This window comes from Sciurus vulgaris (assembly GCF_902686455.1).
Source record: "Sciurus vulgaris genome assembly, chromosome: 18".
Lineage (NCBI taxonomy): Eukaryota > Metazoa > Chordata > Mammalia > Rodentia > Sciuridae > Sciurus > Sciurus vulgaris.
The window spans coordinates 11582448-11608987 of record NC_136479.1 but is presented as its reverse complement, the minus strand read 5'-3'; the positions used below and the strand labels follow the sequence as shown (position 1 = coordinate 11608987).

Here is a 26540-nt window from a genome sequence, read left to right as displayed (position 1 = left end):
TTACACATATTTTCTTAGGAATTTGCTATGGTTCAAATCTGGAATGTCCTCAAGGCTCATGTGTTGAAGGCAGCAATGGTCACAGGGCTTTTTGGAAATGATTGGGATCATGAAGGCTCTAGTCTCATCAGTGGATTAATCCACTGATAGATTCATAATCTGTATGAACTACTGGGAAGTGGTAGAAACTGTAGGTGGTAGGGCCTAACTGGTGGAAGTAGGTCACTGGGGGCATGCCCTGGAAGGGTATATATTATCCCCAGTCTCTTTCCTCCTCAGTTACTGTGAAGTAAGCTGCTTTCTTCCACCATGCCTTCTACCATGATGTTCCGCCTCCTCCACCCCAAAGCAATGGACCCAGTCAACCATGAACTGAAATCTCTGAAACCATGACCTAAAATCTTTCCTTGTTTAAGTTGTTTTTCTCAGGTATTTTGTCATGGCAATGAAAAGCTAAGAGCCTCCCCGCCTTTTGGTGGTATTAGGAATTGAACCGTGAGGCACTCCTCTGGGTTCAACTGAGAAATGAGGTATGTCCTCAATCCCTTTTATATTTTGAGACAGTGTCTCACCAAGTTGCATTTCGAACTTGTGATCCTCCTGAGTAGGTGGGAATACAGGCATATACAACCACATCGAACTTTTTGTTTTGTTTTGGGTACTAAATCCTTGGATGCTTTATCAGGGAGCTATAACCCCCATCCTTTTTATTTTCTATTTTGAGAGTCTAAATTGCTAATTTGCTTACAAAGTAGCTAGGGCTAGCTTTGAATTTGCAATACTCTTGCTTCAGTCCTTAACAGAATATTTTCAATGTATACTTTGGTTAAAAAAAAAAAAAAAAAAAAAAGGGACATCATGGCTTGCAAGAAATATTTCCTCTTGAATCAAGATACCTGGCATTTATTTATACAAAGAAAACCAAATTTTGCTCACTTGTAATAAAGCCTATCCTCCTACCAGTTCACACAACTAATTTTAACCCCTATGTCTTAAAACCATGCAGGGTGTAAGTAAACATACAATGAACACAACAACGTGCAAGATTCAGGTGAAAGCGGTGACTCTCGCCCAAGGAGACTGCCCAGAGGACATGTGCAGTGTCAGGAGGTCTGGGGGTGTGCAGGGGGTTGCTACTGACACCCAGCAGGTGGAAGTGCGGGGTGCTGCTACACAGTGCGCAGGACAACCCCCGCAATGAAGGATTATGCCAAGGCTGAGAAGCCCTACTGTAGAGAAAATAGCTACAAAACTATTTAAACTTTTCATGAAAATAAACAAAACAGCCTAAACTGACTTACTGCCAATACCACATGATCTCAAACCACACCCTTCCCTAGGCTGTTATGAGGACAAGGAGAGGGGCTGTCAGAAGTTTTGTGCAGGGCACTGGCCCATCCCAAACAGCCCCAGACTTCCCACTTCACTATCTGTGAAGCTGGAGCCTCAACCTAAAGTCCATTAGCAGACAAAGAAGACTTAAGGGCTCTAGGGTCCTCTGAGCAATGTGGAATTATTTGTAACAATGTGAGTGCATGTGCAGTTTTCTTAACCCATAGTTTTATTTTTCTAAACCCATAGTTTTTACCAAAACCTCAAAAAAGAAAGGTATCATGATTCTAAAGAGTGACAAGCTCACTAAGAAAATCCAATCTGAGACCATCAATCCCACAGCACTGACCTTCTTTCAGGTTTCCACTTAAAAGCTGCTTGTGTCTAAAAACAAAAGTGTAGAACACAGCTTGGCAGGCTGAATAGAATGGTCCATGGAGAGCAACGTCACAAAAGGCCTTTGTTCCTGAATCCTGGTTATTGAGGTATACGTGCAACCAGTTAACCAAAAGGTCGAGGCATGATTTTACAGTACTGGGGAGAAGAAAAGTTCAAGTCAACTTTACTTATTTCGGAAGAAAACCAGACTGACAAAAATCACACAACGGCCATTCATCACAAACCACAAATTCATAGGTTTCTATAAATTCCACTGACAGGCCAGGGATGTAGGCGAGTGGTAGAGCACTTGCCTCGCATGCATAAGGTCCTGAGTTCCATCCCCAGCAGCAGGGGAAATAATCACCCATGTGCAGACAGAGGCAGAAGATAAAGGATGGCGATCCAACTACGGGGCAAAGCAGCAGTCACCTTCTCCAAGAAACAGGACCCTAAACATGTCTCAAGGGATGGGGGACAGTTTCTCCTACTTAACTCAGAAGAGATTCCAGATGTGCTCTCAGCCCCTGGGGTGATGAGGGCAAAGATTTGTCTCAATTACCAACATCTCATAGGAGAAAAGCAATCTGGTTCCCATGGGATTCTGGTAAGTCCTAAGGTCAACAATTTAAGCCAGACTGCTCTAAAGTTGTTGGGGAAGGTTTTTTAGCAGTATCCTTGCCTAACGATGTTTTCATGATTACTGGAAGAAACTGGTCTCCTAGATACGCCTTTATATGACCTTTCCTCCAATTCCTCACCAGCCCTTTTTTTTTCTGGTGCTGGTAACTGAACACAGGGAGTCACCCATGCTCAGCACATGCTTTATCACTCAGTTACGTCCCCAGCCCTTCCTACTGCCCCTTTTAAAGGGTTTTTCTTCAGCTCCAACAGATAAAATTGATTTGAAGTGTGAATGAAAAATGACAAACCATCGGGCATGGTAATACACTCCTGTAATCCCAGCAGTTCAGGAGGCTGAGGCAGGAGGATCGCAAGTGCAAAGCCAGCCTCAGCAATTTAGTGAGGCCCTGAGCAACTTAGCAAGACTCTGTCTCAAAAAATGAAAGGGTTGGGAATGTGGCTCAGTGGTTAAGTGCTCCTGGGTTCAATCCCCGGTACGAAAAAAAAGACAAGCCCACAGAGTGAAAACAGTATATGGCATTATGCCACCCATGAAGACAAATGATTTCCACGTTCCAGAGCAATCACACACAATACTGGGAATACTTGCAATGTGGGGTTTCATATCTAAAACAGGAGACACTACTCTAAATTGCCTTTGGAAATATAAGCATCTTGCACAGAATGGGCAAAACAGATTTTTTTCACTTTAAATACAGACCAAGATAAATTTTTTTGACTCAAGACGATGCCGTAATCTTTCTAAAGCATGATATTAAAAAGTACGTGGAAAATTAGGTTACTTACATAAGAGGAATAAATTTAGCTCTTGCCAAAAAGCTCCCAATATAATTTCCAGCAGCTTGCCTGATGATGGCAGGATTATTTGGATCCTGCAATTTTTTCCAGAGATGTTCCAAAAATGCTTCTGCAAATCCCTATAAAAAAGAGAAGGTGTTGGCCTGATCCTTTTTAAATGCTTAATATAGTTTGGCTATCAGAATTTTCAGATTTTTTACTTCACCAATGGGGGAAGAAAGTTCTAGTAGCTCAGTTGTACTGCTAATAATAAATACAATAATAATGGTTCCTAACTTTTGAAAAAAAAAACACAAGATAATGCTATTTAAAACAGCTTAAAAAGCATCCTGATGTTATTGGTCCAATGGATCCCTCACCCAGCTGAGCATCAAAATCAAGTGTCACGTGTGCTGGTTACACACCTGTCATCCCAGTTACTAGGAAGGCTGAGGTAGGAGGATCACTTGAACCCAGGTATTTGAGGCCAGGGCAGACAATACAGTAAGACTCTCTCAAATAAGAAAAAAAAAAAAAAAAAAAGATCAACTCTGAAGCTATATATGCAGTAGGTTTGAGACAGGGCTTTGGAATCTGCATATTATGAAAACTCTTCAAGTGACTAAGATGCTCAGCCAGACGTGGAAACCAGTGATCATCCACACTCCCTGGGATTCCCCATGGGAATTCCTTCTGAGTGTGCAAAGCTCCCTTCCTGTCTCTGCACACACTGAACTTAACCATACACAGAAGCATGGATTCAAGTACAGCTGGTGTTTGATTAATCATGCTGCTCATGGAAAAAAGGACTGACTAAGCTTCTTAATAAAGGGTACAACCTCCAACTTATGCCAAATATTTCTTTTCTAAAGTTAGGAACATTTGGATTTTGGCAGACTGTTTTTAAACTTTTTATACATTATCAATACTCTCCTAACTCACTAAGAAGGGAGAGTCTTCTGCATTTCTTTTGCACTTCCAATATGAGGGCCAAAGCCCAAACTTGTAAAAATATGGATTAAAAAGCTGGTTGGAGCTGGGTGCAGTGGCATACGCCTGTAATCCCAGCTCAGGAGGATGAGGCAGGAAGATTGAGAGTTCAAAGTCAGACTCAGCAATTTAGCCAAGCAACTCAGCGAGACCTTGTCTCAAATCAAATACAGAAAAGAGCTGGAGGTGCTGGGGTTGTGGCTCAGTGGTAGAGCACTTGCCTAGCATGTGTGAGGCATGAAGTTTGATCCTCAGCACCATATAAAAACAAATAAATAAAGATATTATGTCCAAAAAAAAGGCTGGGATTGTGGCTCAGTGAATAAGTGCCCCTGAGTTCAATTCCTGGCAGCAAAGTAAAACCGAGAGAAAGAAAAAAAAAAGCTGGTTGGACCAGGTGTAGTAGTGTACACCTATAATCCCAACAACTGGGGAGGCTATGGCAGAAGGATCACAAGTTCAAGACTAGTCTAGCCAACTTAGCAAGACCCTGTCTCAAGATAAAAAAATAAAAAAGCTCAGTATTAGAGCACCCCTGGGTTCAATCCCCAGCATCCTTCCCCCTGCCACAAACACATAAAATTGACTGGAACTAGGTAGAACTCAACCCTAAGAGGTAATAAAGGAAGTAATTATTAAATATCCCATATAAGATTTTTAACAAAAAGAACTGAGCTGAAGGGAAGGGCACCACCTAGTGATCCAGGGCAGGATGACATCTGCAGAGTTCCCTGCTAAGCTCCCAGCAACCAACTCCCTTTTTCTCTCCCGGTGTTGATAAAGGAATGCAATTTTATTTAAGGATACTAGTAAACTGAATCAAGGAAAAGAAATCCCTGATGGTCTTTTTCCACCCAGTTTTTAAGGGAAAAATTGTGGCCAAGAATAAGATAATGTTAGTGACTTTTCACTCACCAATTTGAAGCTACAGAGATAAAACATGAAAAATTGTACATGGCAGGAGGCATGGGTAGGCAGGAGGAGTTTGTCAAAGATGGTTACAAGATCGCGATACAAATCCTTTGTTTTGTTGTTATCAATCTTACCTGCAGAGAAAATTTGGCATTTCAGTTTTATGAATAAAAATTATTTGTTACCAGTTTCATTTGTCAAATTAAAAAAAAAAAAAAAAAAAAAAAAAGACACCAATAAGAAATACAGCATTATCCATTAGGGCTGTAATTAAAACAAAATGCTGGGCTGCAGATTTTCCTCTTGTTTCGTTTTTTAATGTGGTGTTAAGAATCAAACCCAGAGCCTCAAACTTGCTAGGCAAGCGCTCCACCGCTGAGCTACAAAATCCCAGTCCCAGATTTTCCTTTTGAAGTACAATAATCCAGAAGCGGCAAGGAAGTAGTCCCTCACTTCACACATGTACTGTGAAACTTTCTAAAGGGAAGCTTTACAATTAACGTACCAGAAGTCCTTTGATGTGGTAAATCTACTGCAAAGAATTTGTCACAAGCAAATAACTAGAAATATATATACAGGGATGTTCACTATACTGTTATTTACAATGGTGAAAAATGAGACCAATTAAATTCATACATTCAATAAAAACTATTTTAGAACAATGAACATTAAGAAAATGCATGTAAAAGGTAAGTTATGAAACACCGTATTTACACTTGGAATGTACCCTTTCAATCACCTCCTTAAAACTCCCCTGTTCCCTCTGATGCACAAAACCACAGCCTCTGGGACAGGATTCCCCTGAGCTTCTCCTTTACTAGCAAAGCAATAAAACTTTTTTCCTTTTTCTCAAAAAAAGTAAGAAAGAAAAAAAAAAAATGCTACATTTAGTGGACCTCCCTCAAAACCATCAAAATATGTATTTGGGGCCATTATGGAGATAGCTCGGGGCTTAGAGCTTGCCTAGTATGCTCAAGGTCCTGGAATTGATTCCCAGCACCTCAAACAAAAATTACATATATTCGTATGTACATACATGCTAAATGAAAATGAAAAGACATACATCAAAATCCTAACAATGGCTTTTTGAATACTAAGAATATAGCCACAATTGTTTATAATGTCCTATAGTTTCCAAATTTTCTCTACTCAACATGTACATTTTATAACATCAAAACATTTAAAGTAGTAGCAGAGTTAACTAGATTCAAGTCCTATTACACTCGGTAACTAAGTTCATTCTTAGATGTTAGCAAAGTGCATGGAAAAAATTGTTTTTCATTGGCAAAGTCTCCTGGCTGTTTCATGAGGGTAAGCAGCATGCCGATTTATTCAGTACAGTCCCAGCTCCTGGCACAATGACACCAAGCAAAGACCCTCTAAACTCAGTAAGGAATGTAAGCACCACACTGCAGTGCCTGCTACACCATTCTTACACGTCCTGGGCAACTCGAGTGCCATCTGACTCTGCCTGAAACTGGCCAAACTCCACATATCATCTTTTAACACATTAGTGAGAAGATTACAGGCTCTGAAGATAAATATAACTAAGTCTTGTTTTAAAATATTTTTTTAGTTGTTAATGAACCTTTACTTATTTATATGGCGATGCTAAGAATTGAACCCAGTACCTCATACATGCTAGGCAAGGGCTCTACCACTGAGCTACAACCCCAGCCCTATACCTAAGTCTTAACACCACTCCCACCATTTTCAAACTTTGTGACATTCATTAGCAAATAAGCTGATCTCTCTAAACCTTTTCTATCTGATAACGTGAGAGACTTTTCTTAATACTACAGAAAAGGTATGAAAAACATCCAGCACAGAGCCAGGTACATCAGCTATTGAGATCATCACAGGTTGTTACCGTCCACATAGCAGACGTCCTTGATGTAGGACAATAGCAAGGACAGCAGGATGTCCAGGCGTTCAGCTACAGGATGGACCATCTGGCCAAGCTGCTCTGGATCAACCTTGGTATCAGGTTGAGTTTCTTCATCTTCATCCTTAGAAGTAAAAATTGACATTAAAAATTTCAGGGCTGGGGATATAGCTCAGTTGGTAAAGTGCTTGCCTTGCAAGCACGAGGCCCTGGGTTCAATCCCCAGCACCGCAAAAAAAAAAAAAAAAAATTTCAGTGAAAGTGATTTACTTGGAAAACCCTTATAGCGATTATTTCCTCCAAGAGAAAATGCATAGGCACCTTCTCAGGCATGGGCTCTCAGTCACAGATGCAAGTCAAAAAGCATTTGTGAGGTTAAAAAGCTCAGATGCAGGCAGGAGTTGTAGCTCAGTGATAGAATGCTTGCCTGGTACGTGTGAGGCACTGAGTTTCATCCTCAGCACCACATAAAAATAAATAAAACAAAGGTATTAAAAAAATACAATAATATTATAAAAGACTTTTTTAAAATAAGCAAGCCCATATGCAGAGCAGCAGCTGCTGATTCTATCCCATTTATTTATTTAGGTGTTGGAATGGAGCCCAGGGGCTCAGGCACGCTAGGCGTGTGCTCTAGCACTGAGCCACACCCCAGCCCTGATTCTCATTTAGAACACCCACAAAGAGCTAGCCAGGCAAACACCAAATTCCCCAACTCGCACTCCTCATCCTCTCTCTCTCTCTCTCTCTTTTTTTTTTAACATTTTTTTAGTTGTTGATAGATCTTTTTATTTTATTTATTTATATGCAGTGCCAAGAATCGAACCCAGTGCATCACACATGCCAGGCAAGCACTTTGCCACTGAGCCACAACCCCAGCCCTCCTGGTCCTCTCTCCCAAGTCCATCTCCACGGTGGTGGAAGTGTTGTCAACCAAGATTAACAGCTATCTCCCTTCTTCAGCAGAAAAGTAGCCAAGACCATGTCTGAGGACCAATGACTAAGTGACAAGAAGTCAGAGAGGGTCAATTTCTGGTTTCAAGCTGGGACCAAACTCTAAGAGCAATTCCTTTTGCAGAGCAATTGGCAGGATGAAGCTGCCGCTACTTCCCAGGAGGACCTGGCCTCCCGTAGCCCTATCCTCACCCTGTCCTGCTCCCTGACACTGTCCCAAGAGGACCTGAGCCCACCTCAACACCACCCCAGATAGAGCCCTGCTTTTAGGCACATGACTGGTAAAACACTAACCTCTCCTGTTTTTAATTTAATTACTCACTTGCAATGTGTGGTTGACAATAACACATACTAAAAAAATTTTATAGACGAATGTGAAACCTATTTCACCAAAAACAAGTTCGAAGCCTTGAAAACAAACAAATTACCCCAGGCAGTAAACAACCTGACAGCAAACTACTCACTGAAGGAATCGTTTTCAGGTTTGCTAAACTATTTTAACCTAACTGTTAAACCTAAACCCTTGAAAAGATGACAAGCCACGAGCTGTCTCTTCCCACATCCTGAAACAATGAACTTCCCAAGTCTGCTCTCATTAATAGAAATGCTGACCATATTAAACAATCCTTCTGTGGAATCTGTGGCACCGCCAGTTTGAGCTGCTGTTTCCTCAGCATCTTCGATATCCTGCCGGGATGCATTCACCTACATGTAACAACAAAAGACAAAACATAAAAGCATTTAAAATACATCTAGGGGCTGGAAGTTCATCTGCTACATATACTTTAACGGTATCTATATAATATATTGTTTAAACAGAATTATGGTACAGATCTACAAACTATCTGGATAGTGAAGGAATGTATCACACTCCAGTATTATATCCAATACTAAATACTAGAATCCAAGCTTCTTTCACTACATACTTGTATGAATCAACATGAACTGTGATGTGACACTTGCGTTCAATCAGCCCCAACAAAAATCAACATTCACTCATCTATTTCTACGCTCTGGACACTCACACACACATCCTTTCAGAACATCATCCATCACCTGAGCAGAAAAGGTTGAGCTACAAGCCAAAGTGAATGATTCCTCACCACACCTCATTTATCCTGTTCAGCACACTACTCAAATCAAGCCTTTTCAATTATTCGTGCCTGATATCTGCAGACAACCTTCATAACGTTCCTTCAGAATACACCAGAGAAAGACAACAGATTCCACGTGCAGCTGGACAGTGAGGTAACCCCAGGGAAACGCTGCCAGCATGCACCACTGTCAGCTCTTTCGAGACCTACTTTGGTCTTGTTTTTCTACATTTTTTATTGGTACACTATAGTTGTACATAATGATGGATTTGTTGTTAAATATTTGAACATGCAGTGTAACAACATACTTTTTTTAACAATTATATTTTTTTAGCTGTTGATCAACCTTTATTTATTTATTTTTATGTGGTGCTGAGGCTCGAACCCAGTGCCTCACATGTGCTAGGAAGGCGCTCTACCACTGAGCCCCTCAGTGTGGTTTTGATTTGCATTTTCCTAATTGCTAATGATACTGAACTTTTTTTTTTTTCATTTATTTATTGGCCACGTGTATTTCTTCTTTTCAGAAGTGTCTGTTTAATTCATTTTCCCATTTATTAATTGGGTAATTTGATTTTTTGATGTTGAATTCTTTGTATAGTCTAGGTATTAATCTTCTGTCAGAAAAGTAGCTAGCAAAGATTTTCTCCCATTCTGTAGATTCTCTTCACATTCCTAATTGCTTCCTTTGCCAAGCAGAAGCTTTTAAATCTAATGTCATCCCTTTATTAACATTTATTAACATCATTTCTGAGCTTTAGGGGTCCTACTTGTTTTTCCAGCCACCTCTGAAGGACTCCCTTCCCTTACACTGTTTCCCCACTTCCAACTCAGCCTCGAGGACTAGCAGTTCACCTTTCCTCCACACTAGGACCCACCACTGCCCTTCACATTCCCCGCACCTTATCTGGGTGTCCCTTCACAAATAAAATAGCACTTTTACTTGTTTAGCATTCCAATTTGCATATTAAAAAAAAAAAACTTCAAACACAAGAAAAGGTATATAGAACCCCTTTTCAACATCACTTCCTGAGGAAGGCCCTGCTGTGCGCCACCCCTCCAGACCAGGTGTTCCAGCTCCTAACAAATGCACTTCCTCCCAGGGCTTCCACACCCTTCGAGTGACTGTGTAAATGTCTTTCCCCCCAACATGGGACACCACTGTCCCTAACTCCCAGCACTGACACGGAGTTCACAAATATTAAAAGCAAAATAGCAAAGGATGGTTAAATGTGTAGATTCTTTTCCACTGTTGTCAACAAACAATATATATGATACAAGAAAATTAAAAAGAAAAGTAGATTACTCAATACTTACATCCAACTTGAGCAGCTTTTCAATAATAAGCTCCAGAATTTCATGTCTCAAGGTTGGAAAATACACACTTATCCTTAGTAAGTTATGAACATAACACTCCTAAAAGCATAAAACATGAAAACATAAGCATTTCAACTGAATGTTTTCTATTTAAGCAAAACATCAATTACACATCTTTATATGTTTAAACATAAATAAAAGATTATCTAGCAATACAAAAACTTTGTTGTTTATATATGTAACATTCAGTATAATTACACCAATTATCCCAAGTAAACTGAATTTGTAATTTACTTTTACAGTGTTTTAAAAAGTTTTCCTTCTTATAATACATATACCATACAATTTATACATTTATAGTATACAGCAGGCAGGTGTGGTAGCACACCTGTAAGCCCAGCTACTTAGGAGACTGAGGCAGGAAGATTACAAGTTCAAGGTCAGACTGGGCAACTTTTATTTTGAGACTCTGTCTCAAAATAAAAAATTAAAAGGGCTGGGGATGTAGCTCAGTGGTAAAGCACCCCAAGTTCAATCCCCAGCTGACTACAAAAAATAAGTGTATGACAGTTTTAATATATATTCAGAACTGTGAGAACAGCACTACAGTCAGCTTTGGAACACATCACCCTAAAAAGAAACCCCATGTCCACTAGCAGTCCACCCTAGGCAACTACTTTCTATTAATTTGTATATTCTAGATATTTCATGTAAATGGAATCATGTGGTCTTCCGTAATGTTTTTAAGGTTCACTCATATTGTAGCCTGTATATGCTGCTGAGTACTTCCCTGTACAGACATAACATGTTTTGTTTACTTTTGAGTCTGAAAACATTCAAGTTGTTTCTACTTTTAGCTGTTGTGAATATAATGTTGCTAAGAACTTCCGCATGTAAGTTGCATGTAAGTTTCTGATCGACTTATTTTCATTTCTCTTGGGTATATACCTAGCAGTGGAATCAATGAAGTCATAAAGTAATTCTACATTTAACCTTCTGAAGAAATCAGACTGTTTTCCACAGCGACTGCACCATTTTACATTTTTCCAGCAATGGATGAGTTCCAGGTTCTGCCCGTCCTCACGGTTGCTTGTTCCTGTGGCCCTTTTCATCCTGGCCAGGCTAGCAGGCATGAAGTAGTGTTGCTCTACATTTCCCAAATGGATAATGATGCTGAGTTTCTTTCCATTGTTGTAAATTTTTTTTTTTTTAAATAGATAAAAATACTTTATGGGATACCTGATTTGCAAATATTTTCTCCCATTATCTGGAGTTTTTTCTTATTTTCTTGAAAGTGTCCTATGAAGCAAACCATTTAATTCTGAAGTCTAATTTATCTATTTTGTCTTTGTTGGTCATGCTTCAGGTATCACATCCAGAAACTACTGCCTAATCCAATGCCATGAAAACTTACATGTTTTCTTCTAAGAGTTGTTTGGCTGCTGTTTTTCGTTTGTGTTTGTAAAACTGGGGATTGAACTCAGGTGTGCTATACCCTTAGCCCTGTTTATTTTGACACAGGGTCTCACTAAGTTGCTAAAGCTGGCCTCAAACCTGGGATCCTCCTAACTCACTCATCTTCTGGAGTACCTGGAATTACAGGCCCACACCAACCCACCCAATTTCTAAGACTTTTATAGTTTTACTTCTTAGGGCTCTTATTCACTTTGAGTTCATTTTTATATGCTGATATCCATATACTTCATTCTTTTGCCTGTGAATATCCACTTATGCTAATACCATTTGTTGAGAAGACTACTTCTCCCCCATTAAATTGTTTTGTCTGACTGGTTTTTCTTGTTATCTTGCTTTATTTGTGGTGTTGAAGATGGAATCCAGAACCCCATATGCTGGTTAAGTGCTCTGAGCTACACCACCAGCCTATGACTTTTTTTTTTTTAATGTTGACCTTATATTCCACAACAATGCTCACGGACATTAGCTCTAATAGTTTTTTTATGGATTCCTTAAAAAATCCACAAAGGTTATCTTTTGTTTTCTTTCTTCCTTTTTTCTTTTTTTGTTGGTGGTTCTGGGGATTGAACCTAGAGGTGGTCTACCACTGAGTTACACCCCCAGTCCTTTTTTTTTTTTTTTTTTTTTGCGGTGTTGGGGATTTGAACCCAGGGCCTTGTGCTTGCGAGGCAAACACTCTATCAACCGAGCTCTATCCCCAGCCCCTCCTTTTTAAGGAGGGCTTTTTATTTTAAGACTGAGTTTCACTAAGTTGTCCAGGCTGCCCTCAAACCTGTGATCCTGCTTGCCTCAGTCTTATAAGTAGCTGGAACTACTGGCTGAGTCAACATCTTGTGTCTTACTTTGCATCTGGATGCTTTGCCATTCTTTTTCTTGCCTAAATGCCCTGGCTAGACAGGTGGCAAGAGTAGGTACCCAGTAGTGTACATCTAGAGAGTCCCAGCTACTCAGGAAGCCGAGGGAGCAGGATGGCCTGAGTCTAGGCAACATAGCAAGACACCATCAAAAAACAGAAACAAAAGCAGATACCATGTTCCGTTCCTCATGTTAGGGAAACTTTTGGTCTTGCACCATTGAGTCTGATATAACCTGTGGGTTTTTCATAGATGCCCTTATCAGGTTGAGAAAGTTCCCTTCTGCTTTTGACCTGAAAGGGTTATAGTGTTTGTCAAATACTTTTTCTACATCTACTGAGGTGACCATCTGATTTCTGTTCTTTATTCTACTGATACAGTATATATTGACTGATTAAATCAGCTCCACCTACTTATGGTACATAACTTGTCCTGTGTTGCTAGAATCAGTCTGCTACTATTTTTTGAGAATTTCTACACCTATTTTCATAAGCAACATGGTAGTTTATAATGTTCCACTTGAAGCACACTAACACAAATATTAACAAAAGTTATTAACTCCTTATTTAATACATGTTATTACTTTATTTAGGAAAAACTATGCTTAAAAAGTAGCCACTATCATTTATCAAAATCTAGACAAAATCTAGTAAATATTGGACAGGGCAGGGTGGGGATAGAGCTCAACAATAGAGCGCTTGCCAAGCATGAGCAATGTCCTCAGCCAAATCCCCAGCACAGCAGGAAAACAAAAAAAAAAAAGTTGTACAAATACTTAAGCAGAATTTTTGGGGGACACCAAGAATCAAACTCGGATGCTTTACCACTGAGCCACATTCCCAGCCCTTTTTATTTGTTTTTTATTTTGAGACAGAGTCTCAATAAGTTGCTTAGGGCTTCATTAAATTGCTGAGGCTGGCCTCAAACTTGAGATCCTCTTGCCTCAGCCTCCTGAGTCACTGTGATTACAGTGTACACCCCCCTGCCTGGCTACTTAAGCAGAATTGATTTCTATGAGGTTCTGCTTTCATATTCAAATTAGGCATGTTTAAAATTAGTGAATATGAACTAGTATCTTCTAGTAATTCTTGTCTACATAAGCATTAAGCCTCTAAGGATATTTCTAAATTGGATTCTGACCATGACTTACACATAATAATAAAAGAAAAGGGCACTGGGGAATCCCCAATAAACACTTGCTAAGAAAAAAGTCTCGGTCAAATTCTTACTCTTTAGTTTAAAATCTAGAAAGCATTTTTTAGCTGGGTACAGTGGTGCATGCCTGTAATCCAGTGACTAAGGAGGATGAGACAGGACAATCACAAGTTCAAAGGCAGCCTTAGCAACTTAGTGAGGCCCTGAGCAACTCAGTGAGGCCCTGTCTCTAAATAAAATGTACAAAGAGCTGGGGAAGTGGCTCGATGGTTAAGTGCCCTTGGGCTCAATCCCCAGTACGATTAAAAAAAAAAAAAAAAAAAAAAAAAAAGAATTAACTTAAAAAGCGATTTTTAAGAAAAAGACCCAACACCATCTAAAACAAACTCACATAAAACAATCTGTCCATTATTTCCCCCATGAAAAAAATTCTTACCAATGTTCTCTCTGATTTTCTAACAAATGGAAATTTTTCCACCAGTATTGGCATAAGAAACCATGGCGTCCTGTTTAAAAAAAAAATTTCAATCAATCCAGGTTAACTAGACTTTCTAGGAAGGCAACATTTTCCTTCTAAGAGCAAATATGAATAGATCACAAGGGAAACAAGAACCCCTACACCTCAAGCAATTCAAAGTGAAAATGCATAGTTTCAGAGAAAATCTAAATTAACTTAGGGAAAAATAAGCTTTACTAACTTTGATATCAATAGCAAATCAAAAGGAAAGCTTTTCTTCTACAAAAGTTAACAGAGCTTCAGTTTAAAATCTAAACATTTCCCATATTTTTATATATGTATATGCATATATCTAACATATATACATATATATACACACACATATATCTAATATATACACACACACTTTTTAAAAAGGGAAAAGAAGTCATCAACTTGGATTTAAATTAACAGTAATAAACTAGAGGGAACTTGAAGTCCACCCCTCCAAAAGAAATCCACAAACCTGAAAAACCTTTTCTTAGAACTGTAATTTTTATTCTTAATGGCATGACACAAATACAGAGGTTTCTCAGTGAAAATATCTGGATAGCATAACTGTTGAAGAAAAAAGCAAAATTCCAACTAATATACAAAATTTGGGGGAGAATCTGCATAAAAGTTTTTAAAAATAATTAGATAATGAAAACAGAAAAATAATTTTCTATAAAAATGTGATATTTCATCAGAATAATACAAAAACACCAGTCTGAGATTTGATGCTAATTAATATTTTATAATTTCCTACTAACTGATTACAATTTTCTTTCTCTTTACAGCACTGGGGATCAGACCAAGGGCCTTGCACATGCTAGTCGAGCTGTATCCCCAGTTTAATCATAATTTCTTAAGAATTAAACACCACGATTCAAAAGTATACTCACGATGGAACATATCTTGCTATTATTTGCAAGGCTCTGTGACACGTATCAAAATTTGCAGGAAGATCTACAAGGAGAAAAGTCAAGAGCATTAACATCAACAGAAAACTAAAAAAGCATGAAGAAAGCCAAAAACACTTGCTAACCAAAACTGAAGATCTTATAAAACAAACTGTTTCAAGATTTTTCTCTACAATCAATGAAGACTGAGTAGACTAGTTAAATTAGTGACAAATTTATGTCAACCAATACATTGTAAAGCAAATGTATCAAAAAGATTCTACCAAAGGTTGTCATTTGTTGCCATCTACTTATTAGAACATGTGTCAGCACATTCTATCACTCCGGGTATATTCTTTGCTTTAATTTTTTTTTTTTTTTAATTTTATTTGTTCTAATGAGTTGTACATGACAGTAGAAAGCATTTATGCATTTTGATAGATCATACATAAATAGAATGTAATCTCATTTTCTGATTATACATAATGCAGGATCACATGTGTCATGCAGTTATACAAGTACATCAGGTAATCATGTCTGTTTCACTCTACTGTCATTCCTTCCCCCACACCCCTTCCCCTCCCTTCACTCCCGTCTACCTAATATTAGCCTTTTTACACTTACTATCATCTTCATCATCAGAATCTGAAACATCTATGTCACCTTCCTTAATGATCACTCGGGCTTTTAAAAGAAAAAGAAAATATGTTATCCTCTGTCACAAACTTAGACAATAATCAATCACACCAAAAAAAAAAAAAAAAAAAAAAGCTGTTTTCCACAGTTCAAACAGTACAATGATTAATTCACAACCTAAAGAAAAAAAAAAAGTGAAGCAACTTGACAGGTTTTTTGTTTTGTTTTGTTTTGCTTTTGCAGTACTGGGGATTGAACTCAGGAGTGCTCTACCAATAAGCTACATCCCCAGACCTTTTTTGATTTTATCTTGAGACCGTCTCATTAAGTTGTCTAGGGTGGTCTCCAACTGGTGATCCTCCTGCCTCAGCCTCCCAAATCACTGGGTTTACAGGCATGGGCGACCTCACTTAGCTTGGTCATTTGTAAACAGCTACTAATTCCTAAATGAGTGCCAAGACTATCAGAGGTTCACTAAAGCAAATTACAACTCAACAAAATCATAGCTCAACATGAATCGAGATGCCTCCATAGGGGACAAGTGTCTATCAGAATGGCACTTGCACCCTGGAATTTTCCATGGTGGCAAAATGTCAGTACATAAGGGGAAGAAAATATTCTAATACAAGAGATTTTTTTTTTTTAATCACACACACACATGACGCACATGTTGCGTATCTCTTGCCTACACCACCTCAGAAAGGTCAGCATGGCAGCCATCAGCAGATATGGCCCCTTGACTTTGGGCCAGAACCATGAGCCAAAATAAACCTCTTTTCTTTACAAAAAGGAAGGAAAAAGGGAGGGAAGGAATGTGAGAAGAAGGAAGAGAGAAGCAAAGAGTAACCACTTACGGGGTACGAAATGAGAAGCAATCATTCTGAGACACGGTCTGAGGAAGACTGTCTGTGCTGAAACAAGATGTCCGAGAAAAGCCAAATACTCCTCCACCACTGTTTGACTTCTATTTAACCAAGGCAATTTCTGGTGTTCAGAGAAGATAATGGAAACATTTCACTGATAGTTACTATTTTCAAAGTAGTGAATTGGTGAGTGAAATAAATGGGGAACTTACCAAAAGAATATTGATAAGCTGCTCAAAGTCTTTTGTCAAGTACATGATAGAGGAGCGGAATTCCAGCAGCCAGTTAATAATCTGGTCGTCCTTTAATGAAACACAGAAAAGTACTTTCAAAATCACAAATCTTCAAAGGTAAAGAAAATATCCCAGCTATCAATAACATTTAAATTCAAGACTGAAGAACTGAGAATGGGGGTGCACATCTATACTATCAGCAACTCAGGAGACTGAGATAGAAGGATTGCAAGTTCAAGGCTAGCATGGGGAACTCAGTGACACCCTGTTCAAAATTTAAAAAGGGCTGGGGGTGTAGCTCAGTAAGAGTAGGTTTGCCTAGTGTGCACAGGCCCTGGGTTTAATCTCCAGTACAGCAAAAATAAATAATATTTAAACTGTGAAAAAGTAACAAAACTTGGAATTAAACCAAAGTAAGCATCAAAATAGATAAAAAAAAAAAAAATCACAAGAAACTTTCCTGTTTTAAAAAAAGGTAATCTGTAACTCTGAAATACAGGAAAAATAAATATAATACTTCAGCCTCATCACTGTTTGCCCCTTACCAGTGAAACCACCTCAAATGCTGACGCCTGGGATTTTTTTAAACCATGGAATTATAACAGATTCAAACCCTAAAAGACAGCAAAGGACCAACATCTACTCTATTTCCTCTATATCTGAGCTGACGAAATCTAGATAGTTTTCAGCTGATTGACTGTAGTCATCAACAAATAAACTTCTAAATTGAATCTTGCCTGGATTTAAAAATGTGTTAGAATATGTTTGTACAAATCATGGTTTCATTCCACTACCATGAAATGTTTTTCAGGTAACAAAATTACTGTTCAAAATAATTTTTAGTGACATAACTAAAACCATGTACATTATCAGTTATATAAAATAAGGACTTTTTTTGGTGCTGCTGCTGGGGATCAAACCCAGGGCTTGTGCATGTTAAGCATGCAATTTGCCATTGAGCTACATCTCCAGTCCTTGTACCCTGCTTCTCTGCAGTACTGAGAGAAGCCCCCAAAAGACATTATTCATATTCATGCATATACATAACATGCACAGGAAAAAAAATAAGGAAAAGCCCCAATTTGTGAAACAAAATGATTAATGTTCATTAAGACTCGTTAGAGGAAATAAAAGTACCATCTAGTGAGAAACAGGTATGGTAACTGGCACTGTAAATATATCTTTTTCTAATTCTAAAAACTCAGCAAGATGATTGGTTATTCCCATTTCACAATAGACGAATCTAAGATTAACAGAGATTAATAAGCCACTTACCCAACCACGAAGCCAATAAAAAGCCAGGGTCAAACCTGCCTGCTGGGGTCAAAGCTAGTTCAGTCCACTCTCCCACAGTGCCTTGCTCCATGCATCAAAGGAGCTGCCACTTTTCCCCCACCTCCATTCAATTACTCAGTGCTCTCTATGCCATGACCATGTGACAAACTTCCAAGGGTTTGAGCAATTTCTGATGAAACCTCAAATAACTTGGCAGGAAAATTAAGTAAACCACAACTCACTTGTACTATAGCCATGTCCACAACCACTGTGAATAACACTAATGGTAGCTCACTGAGACCAGAGGCCACATGCAAAGATGAGTAAATTCAACAACCCAGTACCACAAAAAAATAAATACAAATACTGAACAGAGGGGCTGTATCCCAGAGGTAGAGCACTTGCCTAGTATGTGTACAGCAACTGAAACCAGCACTGCAAAGGAAAATAAATGAGTAAAATCTGTCCTATTTCTTTTCCACCAAAAAAAGTGCAAAGATTAGGCATGGCAACACATATCTGAAACCCCAGCAACTCTGGAGGCTGAGGTAGGAGGATTCCATGTTTGAGGTCAGTTTGGGCAACTCAGTGAGACCATGGGCCAAAAAATGAAAATGCACAGAGGTGTGGCTGAGTGGTAAAGTGCCCCTGAGTACTGGAGAGAAGCAGGGTACAAGGACTGGAGATGTAGCTCAATGGTAAAGCACTTGCCTAGAAGGCACGGGGATCCTGGGTTCAAACTCTAGCACTGCAAAAAAATTAAAAGATGGGGTTTTGGCTCAGTGGTAGAGTGCCTGCTTGGCATGTGTGAGGCACTGGGTTCGATTCTTGGCACGACATAAAAATAAATAAATAAAATAAAGGTATTGTGTTCATCTACAAATAAAAAAAGAGGAAGTGAGGCTTCAGCTGTCTTTAAATGGTAACATTTTTTTGAGGGTTATATTCCTTACAAAGGGAAAAGAATGTTTTCAGAAAACAAAGTATTTCAGTATGGCTGGAGAATATGGTAAGCAAGTCAACGTATAAACTGAGAATCAAAAAAAGCTCCAGTAAAGAAGCCTATACTGCAACTGGGTCTGAAAGAGTGAGTAGTTCTGTAGATCACAATAATGGTGTTGATAACGGCACTAAACACTAATACTGCACTTACCTTGTGCGAGGCACTGTTCTAAAACTTTAACATATATCAACTCATTAAAGCCACCCATGAAACAGGGGCTACTCCCAACTCCCATTTTATGGATGAGGCCACTGAAGCAAAGAGCAGTAATTGCCCTTGGTCACACAGCTAGTAAGAAAGCAATGCAGCCAGAGCCCATGTTCAAATAAGGCGCATAAGAGGAGCTCCTCCAAAAAAAAGTCACATGCAAAGGTACAAAGATGAAAGCAGCAATTTCAGGGAATGAAGTATCTCTTGAGATTGCACACAGAAAAATGTTGCAGGCTGTGCCAAGAAGCTGGCCCTTCAAGCTATAGGCTTGAAGTTCTTTAGAAGGGGAATAACATACGTAGACATGTCCTCTGGAGAGAAGAATCAGGCTACACTACTCAGAATAAATCTGGAGGGAAGAGGGATATACAGGAGATAGGACCTATAGACCACTAAAAGGTAACTGGAAAAATCCAGATAAAAGAGTACCTACCAACAAACAAAAGATCTGAAAGATGCCCCCGCCCCCGCCACCCCAAAGAACTTGGTAAATGAATTGATAAGGGTAAGAAAATCCAGAAAGACTCCACAGTTCCTAGTTCAAGCACTGGTTTAGCGATAAACAGTAAAACGTAAGAGTCAGCATGGTGGTGCACACCTGTAACCCCAGCAGCTCCAGAGGCTGAGGCAGGAGGACTGCAAGTTCAAAACCAGCCTCAGCAATTTATCGAGACCCTAAGCAACTTAGCAAGACCCTGCCTCAAAATAAAAAATTTTAAAAAAGGGCTAAGGATGCACCCTTGGGAGGAATCCCTGGTACAAAAGAAAAAAAGTTGGTGTGGTGGTAACACCTGTAACATCAGTGAATCCAGAAGCTGAGACAGGAGGACCACAAATTCATGGCCAGCCTTGGCAACTCAGCAAAACCCTATCTCAAAATTTAAAAAAGCATGAAGAGGGCTTGAGTATTTATCTCAGTGGCAGAGCACTTGCCTAGCACACACCAAGGCCCTGAATTTGGTCCTTGGCCCTGAAGAAAAAAGGAAAAATCAAAGCACTGAGGAGATGTAGTTCATGAGTAAGCACCCCTGTCTGCAGTATGGGGGCGGGGATGCAGGGGACTTCAGAAGAGTAGGTCTGGGAGGGAGATGAGTCTGAATGTCTAATTTGGAGTACCTATAACAATTCTGGGATAAATACATTCCACACATAATTAAGAAACAAGTCTTGAGCCTGAAAGAACATTCTGAGCTACAGAAACAAAGGACACAGATTCTAAAGCCAGGAGGCAAAAGGTAACCACAAGGGAAGAGTCTACAGTGAGAAAGGGGAGGGAGTTTGGAAACCCAATCAACACCAAAGTTAACAAACTGTCGAAAGAGTGAATCCAGCTAAGTGATCACAACAGAAGAGGAGCACAGGCACTGCAGGCCAGTTTTCAAGAAGTGGACACCCAGCAGTGCCAACTCTATGAAGAATTAGTAAAAGGCTTCAAATCAGCACACAGGAAAGCACCGGTAACCTCTCTGCCAGGGTAATTACACACTGATAACGGTGCACTGAAATGTAAATGAGAAACGAGGAAGCATATGCTGTCAACAGGACCACAGTAACAGCTAATAATTATGAAGTCTGTACTTGGGGTCAGAGGCTGTTTCTTGTACATTAGTGTGCTGAATCCTCCTTAAAAACCTCCATGTTGGAAAAACCTCTATTGTTATTATCCTGATTTTTCAGTATCTCTGTCATCCACCTATTAGATGCCAGCAAAACCCCTCCCTCCCAATTATGACAACCAAAAATATCTCCAGGCATTGCCAAAATGTCCCTTAGGTGTCACACTAAGGGACCTGCTTGAGAACTACTGGGTTAAAGTAAGACAGGATCATAGGGAGAAGTTCTAACACCAAAAGTACAAACTAATGCCTGTTAAACTAGCAATGCTTTGCTACTGGCCAAAGGAAAGTTACCTTTATGTTTGGATCTGACAGCTGGTTCTTCAACAACTCAAAATCGTTTGTTTCACCCTAAAGAAGAAAGGGGGAAAATTCAATTATGCTTATTGTGGTTTCTTGTAAAATAGAACTTTTACTTATACTTTAGCATGAGATGATTTGCAAAAATAACCTTATAACTTTCATATCACTTGTGATTATAAAATCATGACTACAAAAATTGAAAAACTCATGTTAGTGGGGAAGGGGGCTTCAAAAAAAAGCAAATGACAAGTAATTCTGAAGCCATTCATATTGAGCTACACTTCTGTACTGACATTTGAATACTGCAGTTGATATTCTTGAGAATTCTCAAAGTATAAGGGGGGAAAAAGCACTATAATGATCTAATTCAAGGGGAACTAAACATTAGATAGATTAGATAGTAAACATTCAAATGCATGGATATTATATATAAATGTTTCTACTGGTGAGATCTAGTGGGAGTACTAGGAAATTAATATAAAAACACCAACTGTTCAGAAAGCTAAGGCAGAACAATAGAAAGTCTGAGGCCAGGACAACATAGTAACACCCTGTCTTAAAATAAATAAAATGGCTGGGGAGGTAGCTCAGTGGTAGAGCACCTGCCCAGTATTCGTGAGGCCCTGGGTTAAAACTCTAATACTGGTAAAGAAAAGCTAACACAAAAATAAAAATCTCTATTTGGTTTATTGTTCCAAAGTAGTGCTTAGGTAATTAATTTCTTAAGAAATAAAACGTTCTGGGCGGTCTCGGGCCTGCGATGCGGGGCGGACTTCTGTGGGGCGCTGCCCGTTGTCTGTGGGCTGGGCGGGCTGTTGGCGCAGCCCGCCGGCCCCTGAGCTGCAGTAGCCCGCCCCTGGAGGAGCTGCTGGCCCGCGGCGGGCCCTTACGGACCTTCCTCGAGCGCCAGGCAGGGTCAGAAGCCCAGTTACGATTTCGGGGGCCAGAGCTAGTAGCGGCCACCAAACTCCTCAGCAAGAAGGAGCAGGAGCTGCGGGAGACCGAGCCCTTGCTCCACGATGAGAATGAAGATTTAAGGAAGCTTGCAGAGAATAACTTTGTGTCAAAAAGAAATAGCCCAGTTGAAGCATCAGAAGAAACTGATGAAAATGATTTGATTCTGGAGGTAACTGAAGGAGTTGGGGATCAGGAGGCAATGTTACTTACTTCAGAGATGTTTGATATGTATCAGTATGCTGCATATAAAAGATGGCATTTTGAAACCCTGGAATAATTTCCAAGTGAAATAGGTGGCCTTAGACATGCATCTGCCAGCATTAGCGGTTCAGAAGCCTATAAACACATGAAATTTGAAGGGGGAGTGCAAAGAGTACAGAGAGTGCCAAAGACAGAGAAGCAAGGCCGCATCCATACTAGCACCATGACAGTGGCAATATTACCCCAGCCCACTGAGATTAATCTGGTGATTGATCCTAAAGATTTGAGAATAGATAGTAAGCGAGCCAGTGGAGCTGGGGGTCAGCATGTAAATACCACGGACAGTGCTGTCCGGATCGTTCATCTTCCAACAGGTGTTGTTTCTGAATGTCAACAAGAAAGGTCTCAACTGAAAAATAGAGAGATGGCTATGAAAAAGTTATGGGCAAAGCTGTACAATATGCATCTAGAGGAAGAAATAAGCAGAAGATACAGTGCGAGGAAGATTCAGGTTGGAACTAAAGGAAGATCAGAGAAAATAAGAACATATAATTTTCCACAGAACCGAGTTACAGATCACAGAATAAACAAATCACTGCACAGTCTTGAGATTTTATGCAAGGAGATTATCTACTGGATGAACTTATACAGTCACTGAAGGACTATGCAGATTATGAATCTTTACTTGAAATTATTTCCAAAAAAGTTTAGGTTGATTTGTTATTAAAAGTATTTTATGAGCTTAGGAAAATTCTATAGCACATCAATTGTGCTTACTCACCAGTATTCTAAAAAAAAAAGTTTTTACAATGGGAAGTAATATGCATATTTCTTAATGCATAATTAATGTAGACCTCCCTCAATGTAGTAATAAACATACATAATCATGAAAAAAAAAGAAATAAAATGTTCTAATAGTTTTTTTATTCTAACACTTATTAAAGTTCTCAAGAAATACTAAGTAAATACTGTGAGACCTCAGCAAAGACATTATTACTCTAATTTTGAGAACATAGTATCATACATGTTATTAAATATTTGATTGCAATATTGGTACCTAAAATTCATTTTTTAAATGTATAGTGGATTATTCTTTTCTTGGCTCTGGGAATTGAACCCAGGGCCTTGTTCACGTTAAGCACATGCTCTAATATTGAGCTGTACCCCTCACCCCTACACTGGTCTTTATTTTATAAACTCTTGCCATATTGTGATGAACAAAACCAAACCTTACACGTCATCTCCTCTTACCTTTTTGTATTTCAGCAACACTTCTGTCACAGTTCCACCAAAACGAACAGTCTTTCTTGGGGGAGAATTGAAGAATTCATTCTCTAATGCAATCATATCTGAAATCCTGTAGAACCAAGATTATCAAACTATTAAGTTCATGACACAGAAAAACAAAAATTATAATAGGCACAACTGGGGATGCAGTTCAATAGTAGTGTGTTTGCCTAGCATGCACGAGTCCTGGATTAGATCCCTAGCACTATAAGAAAAAAATAAAGCATTTACCGAACCAACAACTTTTTGGGAGACTATGCTAAGGTTTCTTAAATGGTCTCTCTGCTTCCTCTCTTATCCCCCAACAAGTCATTCTTCACTCAGTAAAAACAGTCTTCCTGCTGCACTGCAAATACTGAGCTGTATCCCCCAACCTACACTGGTCTTTAGTTTATAACAAAGTTCCACAATAATCCTACAAGATCATATATCAATCTGGCCCCTGCCTACCTATTTGACCTCATCTCCAGCCACTCGTTTTACTGTAGGCATACTGTCTTTTCTGTTCTTCAAACTTGTCAAGCTGGTTCCATTTCACTTGCTGTTCACACCATCACAAACACTTCATTCAAGCTGCAGTTCAAATGCAGGAGGCCTTCCCCATTAGAACTCTAATGTACCTCATCTCTCCCTTATATCTTCCATTCCTCTGTTGTATTTATCACTATGTGAAATCATCTCATTCATTTATTTATTGTTCTATTTACTGTACCACTGGCACACTGTAAGCACTGTTGAGAGCAAGAACATCAGTCTCTGGTTATCCAATGTTCCCAGTGTCTAGCACAGTTTAAGTCTGCACTCAATAAATGATCATGAGACGAAGACAGTGGTGCACACTTGTAATTCCAGCTGAGCCAGGAGGATGCAAGTTAAGGACCAGCCTCAACAATTTAGTAAGACCCTGTCTCAAAATAAAAAATAAAAAAGGGTTGGAGTTGTAGTTCAATGGTAGAGCAGGCCCGGGTTCAATCCCAGTGCTACAAATAAATAAGTAAATGTGAACATAAGGCTGTGTTTTACAAGGTTTACTTGTTTAAACTGAGCAGGTTTGCGGGTGGATGGGGGCGGCGGGTACAGCATCCTACTTATTCTGAAAGTTAAACCCCAAGTGTTTATGGGGATTAAGGGCTTTTTAAAAGTCCAGCAAGACTGTTAATATACATAGGTGTGTAGAAACATTTCAAACCAATTTCTAGGAATTGTCATCAGTGACAGCGTTCAGCTGAAAACCCACACCCTTGAGAATCCCTTCCAAACCTAGAAGAGTGAGGGAAGAGTACAGAAGCAGGCAGTGTCTAGGCCTGGGCCCCACTGAGGGAGCCAGAGGCATGAATGGGGGATACGGGGCCAGAGGACAGACTCGTTATCCCTCCCACCTCCAGTACACACGACGGGGGAATGCGCTCACTCTCGCGCACCTGAGATGATCCTCCATCCCTGCTCCCACCACACTCCATCAGCTTTATCCCAGATCCCTTCCGATCCGCTCCCCCGACACGGACGCTGTGGGCTTGGCCCCACAGCCGCAGACGCAAACGGCCCGAATCTTACCCAGTCCGCGACGCGCTGAGCGTCGTGACCGCTGGAGCCGAAGCGGCGCCCTCCCCAGGCAACCGCGTGTGAAGCAGCTGGGCCGCCATCGCGCCCGGCGCGATGTCTGCGCTTCGCGCCGGAAATCCTCCTGCTTCCAGGCACCTCTCCTCCCCTGCGCCTCTGTCCCGGAAGTCGCTCTGGCGAGCGGCGGCCTTCGACCAATCAGAGCCCCCACGTGGGGAGAGCATCGAGAGGCCGCGGGGCTGGAGCGCCGCCGCCCCCACCAGGCCCCTCCTTCCACTCGGAGGACTTTCTCTACCCCGCACTGGGGGCGTGTTCCCGGCCGCCGCGCGCTGGGCATCCGCTGTGCCAGGTCCTGCGGTTCCCAAAGGAAGGGCCAGGACACCCAAGCGCACAGCCGTGGCGCACAGCCCCGAGTATCGGTTTCCTGGAGTTAGAACCTCCCTCAATTAAACAGCCCTGTAATTAACCCAGCCCCCAGCAGAAGGGGCTTCGAACCCTACGGCGAGTCCCAGGAGCCGGCCTCGTGCCGCTGCCCCTCCTTATGGACGCCCAAGGTGACCTACTGCTCCTCCGCCAAGTGACCTACTGAGAGCCTCTGGGCCGTGGTGAAAAATCAGAAGCGACAGTTTCTAGAGCGTTAGTCTTGACCGTGCTTAAGCTCTACCGCTGAGCCCCAGCTACGCGTTTGTAAAAGGAGGACGAAGTCAGCCAGGCCAACCAGCAGTGAGAGGGCTCTTCCAGGCAAAGGGAACTGCAGAGGCCAAGGCCTGGGGACTGCTCAGGACCTAAGAGGGGTTGAACTTTTGGAAACTGTGTATCACTATTAATGCATAAAACCAGCTACAGCAGCTTGTTAAATATAAAGACTAGTTCTGTTAAACTGTCAAATCACTAACTTTCTGCTGTCTCCAGTTGACAGTGCTTTTGGAGTTCCAGGAAAATATTACAAATCATCAGTGTCCCAAGAATGGAGAAATAGCTGGCTTCTAGCTCACGAGGATACTTCAAGAGAGCTGTTTTCGCAGAAATTGCTTCCACCGCACCCCCAAAACAAAGCTAAATACAGTTCACGGGCACAATTCGTGTCAGTAGAAGTGTAACTAAACTCTCGTGCAATTCATTTTATCATTTCGTTTAAAAAGTTGAACATGGTGAGGGGGAAGAAGAAAAAAAAACAGAATGAATCAAAAACTATTACCCTAGGTAAATGTATGATTACAAAAACGGTATGCTTCTCCTTCATGTACAGA

The 26540-nt window shown here is 40.3% G+C and overlaps 1 protein-coding gene and 1 pseudogene across 2 annotated transcripts in view; one reads left to right on the top strand and one right to left on the bottom strand.

Annotated features, from left to right (window-relative positions):
* Nucleotides 1–26540, bottom strand: part of RRN3 (RRN3 homolog, RNA polymerase I transcription factor) — a 34092-nt gene extending 7552 nt beyond the window's left edge. Inside the window, exons 1-14 of the mRNA XM_079120478.1 lie at nucleotides 25285–26540; nucleotides 23695–23800; nucleotides 21277–21333; nucleotides 16858–16947; nucleotides 16637–16766; nucleotides 15771–15830; nucleotides 15150–15213; nucleotides 14206–14275; nucleotides 10285–10383; nucleotides 8486–8578; nucleotides 6905–7043; nucleotides 5038–5168; nucleotides 3142–3272; nucleotides 1682–1866 (exon numbers count right to left, since the gene is read on the bottom strand). Of these exons, the coding sequence (XP_078976604.1) occupies nucleotides 1682–1866; nucleotides 3142–3272; nucleotides 5038–5168; nucleotides 6905–7043; nucleotides 8486–8578; nucleotides 10285–10383; nucleotides 14206–14275; nucleotides 15150–15213; nucleotides 15771–15830; nucleotides 16637–16766; nucleotides 16858–16947; nucleotides 21277–21333; nucleotides 23695–23800; nucleotides 25285–25514 (1585 nt within the window). The 5' untranslated portion in view covers nucleotides 25515–26540. The remainder of the gene's footprint in view (nucleotides 1–1681; nucleotides 1867–3141; nucleotides 3273–5037; nucleotides 5169–6904; nucleotides 7044–8485; nucleotides 8579–10284; nucleotides 10384–14205; nucleotides 14276–15149; nucleotides 15214–15770; nucleotides 15831–16636; nucleotides 16767–16857; nucleotides 16948–21276; nucleotides 21334–23694; nucleotides 23801–25284) is intronic.
* On the top strand, nucleotides 22034–23296 carry LOC306649460 (peptide chain release factor 1-like, mitochondrial; annotated as a pseudogene). The gene is made up of 2 exons (XR_013766958.1): nucleotides 22034–22411; nucleotides 22536–23296. The product of XR_013766958.1 is annotated as a peptide chain release factor 1-like, mitochondrial (transcript).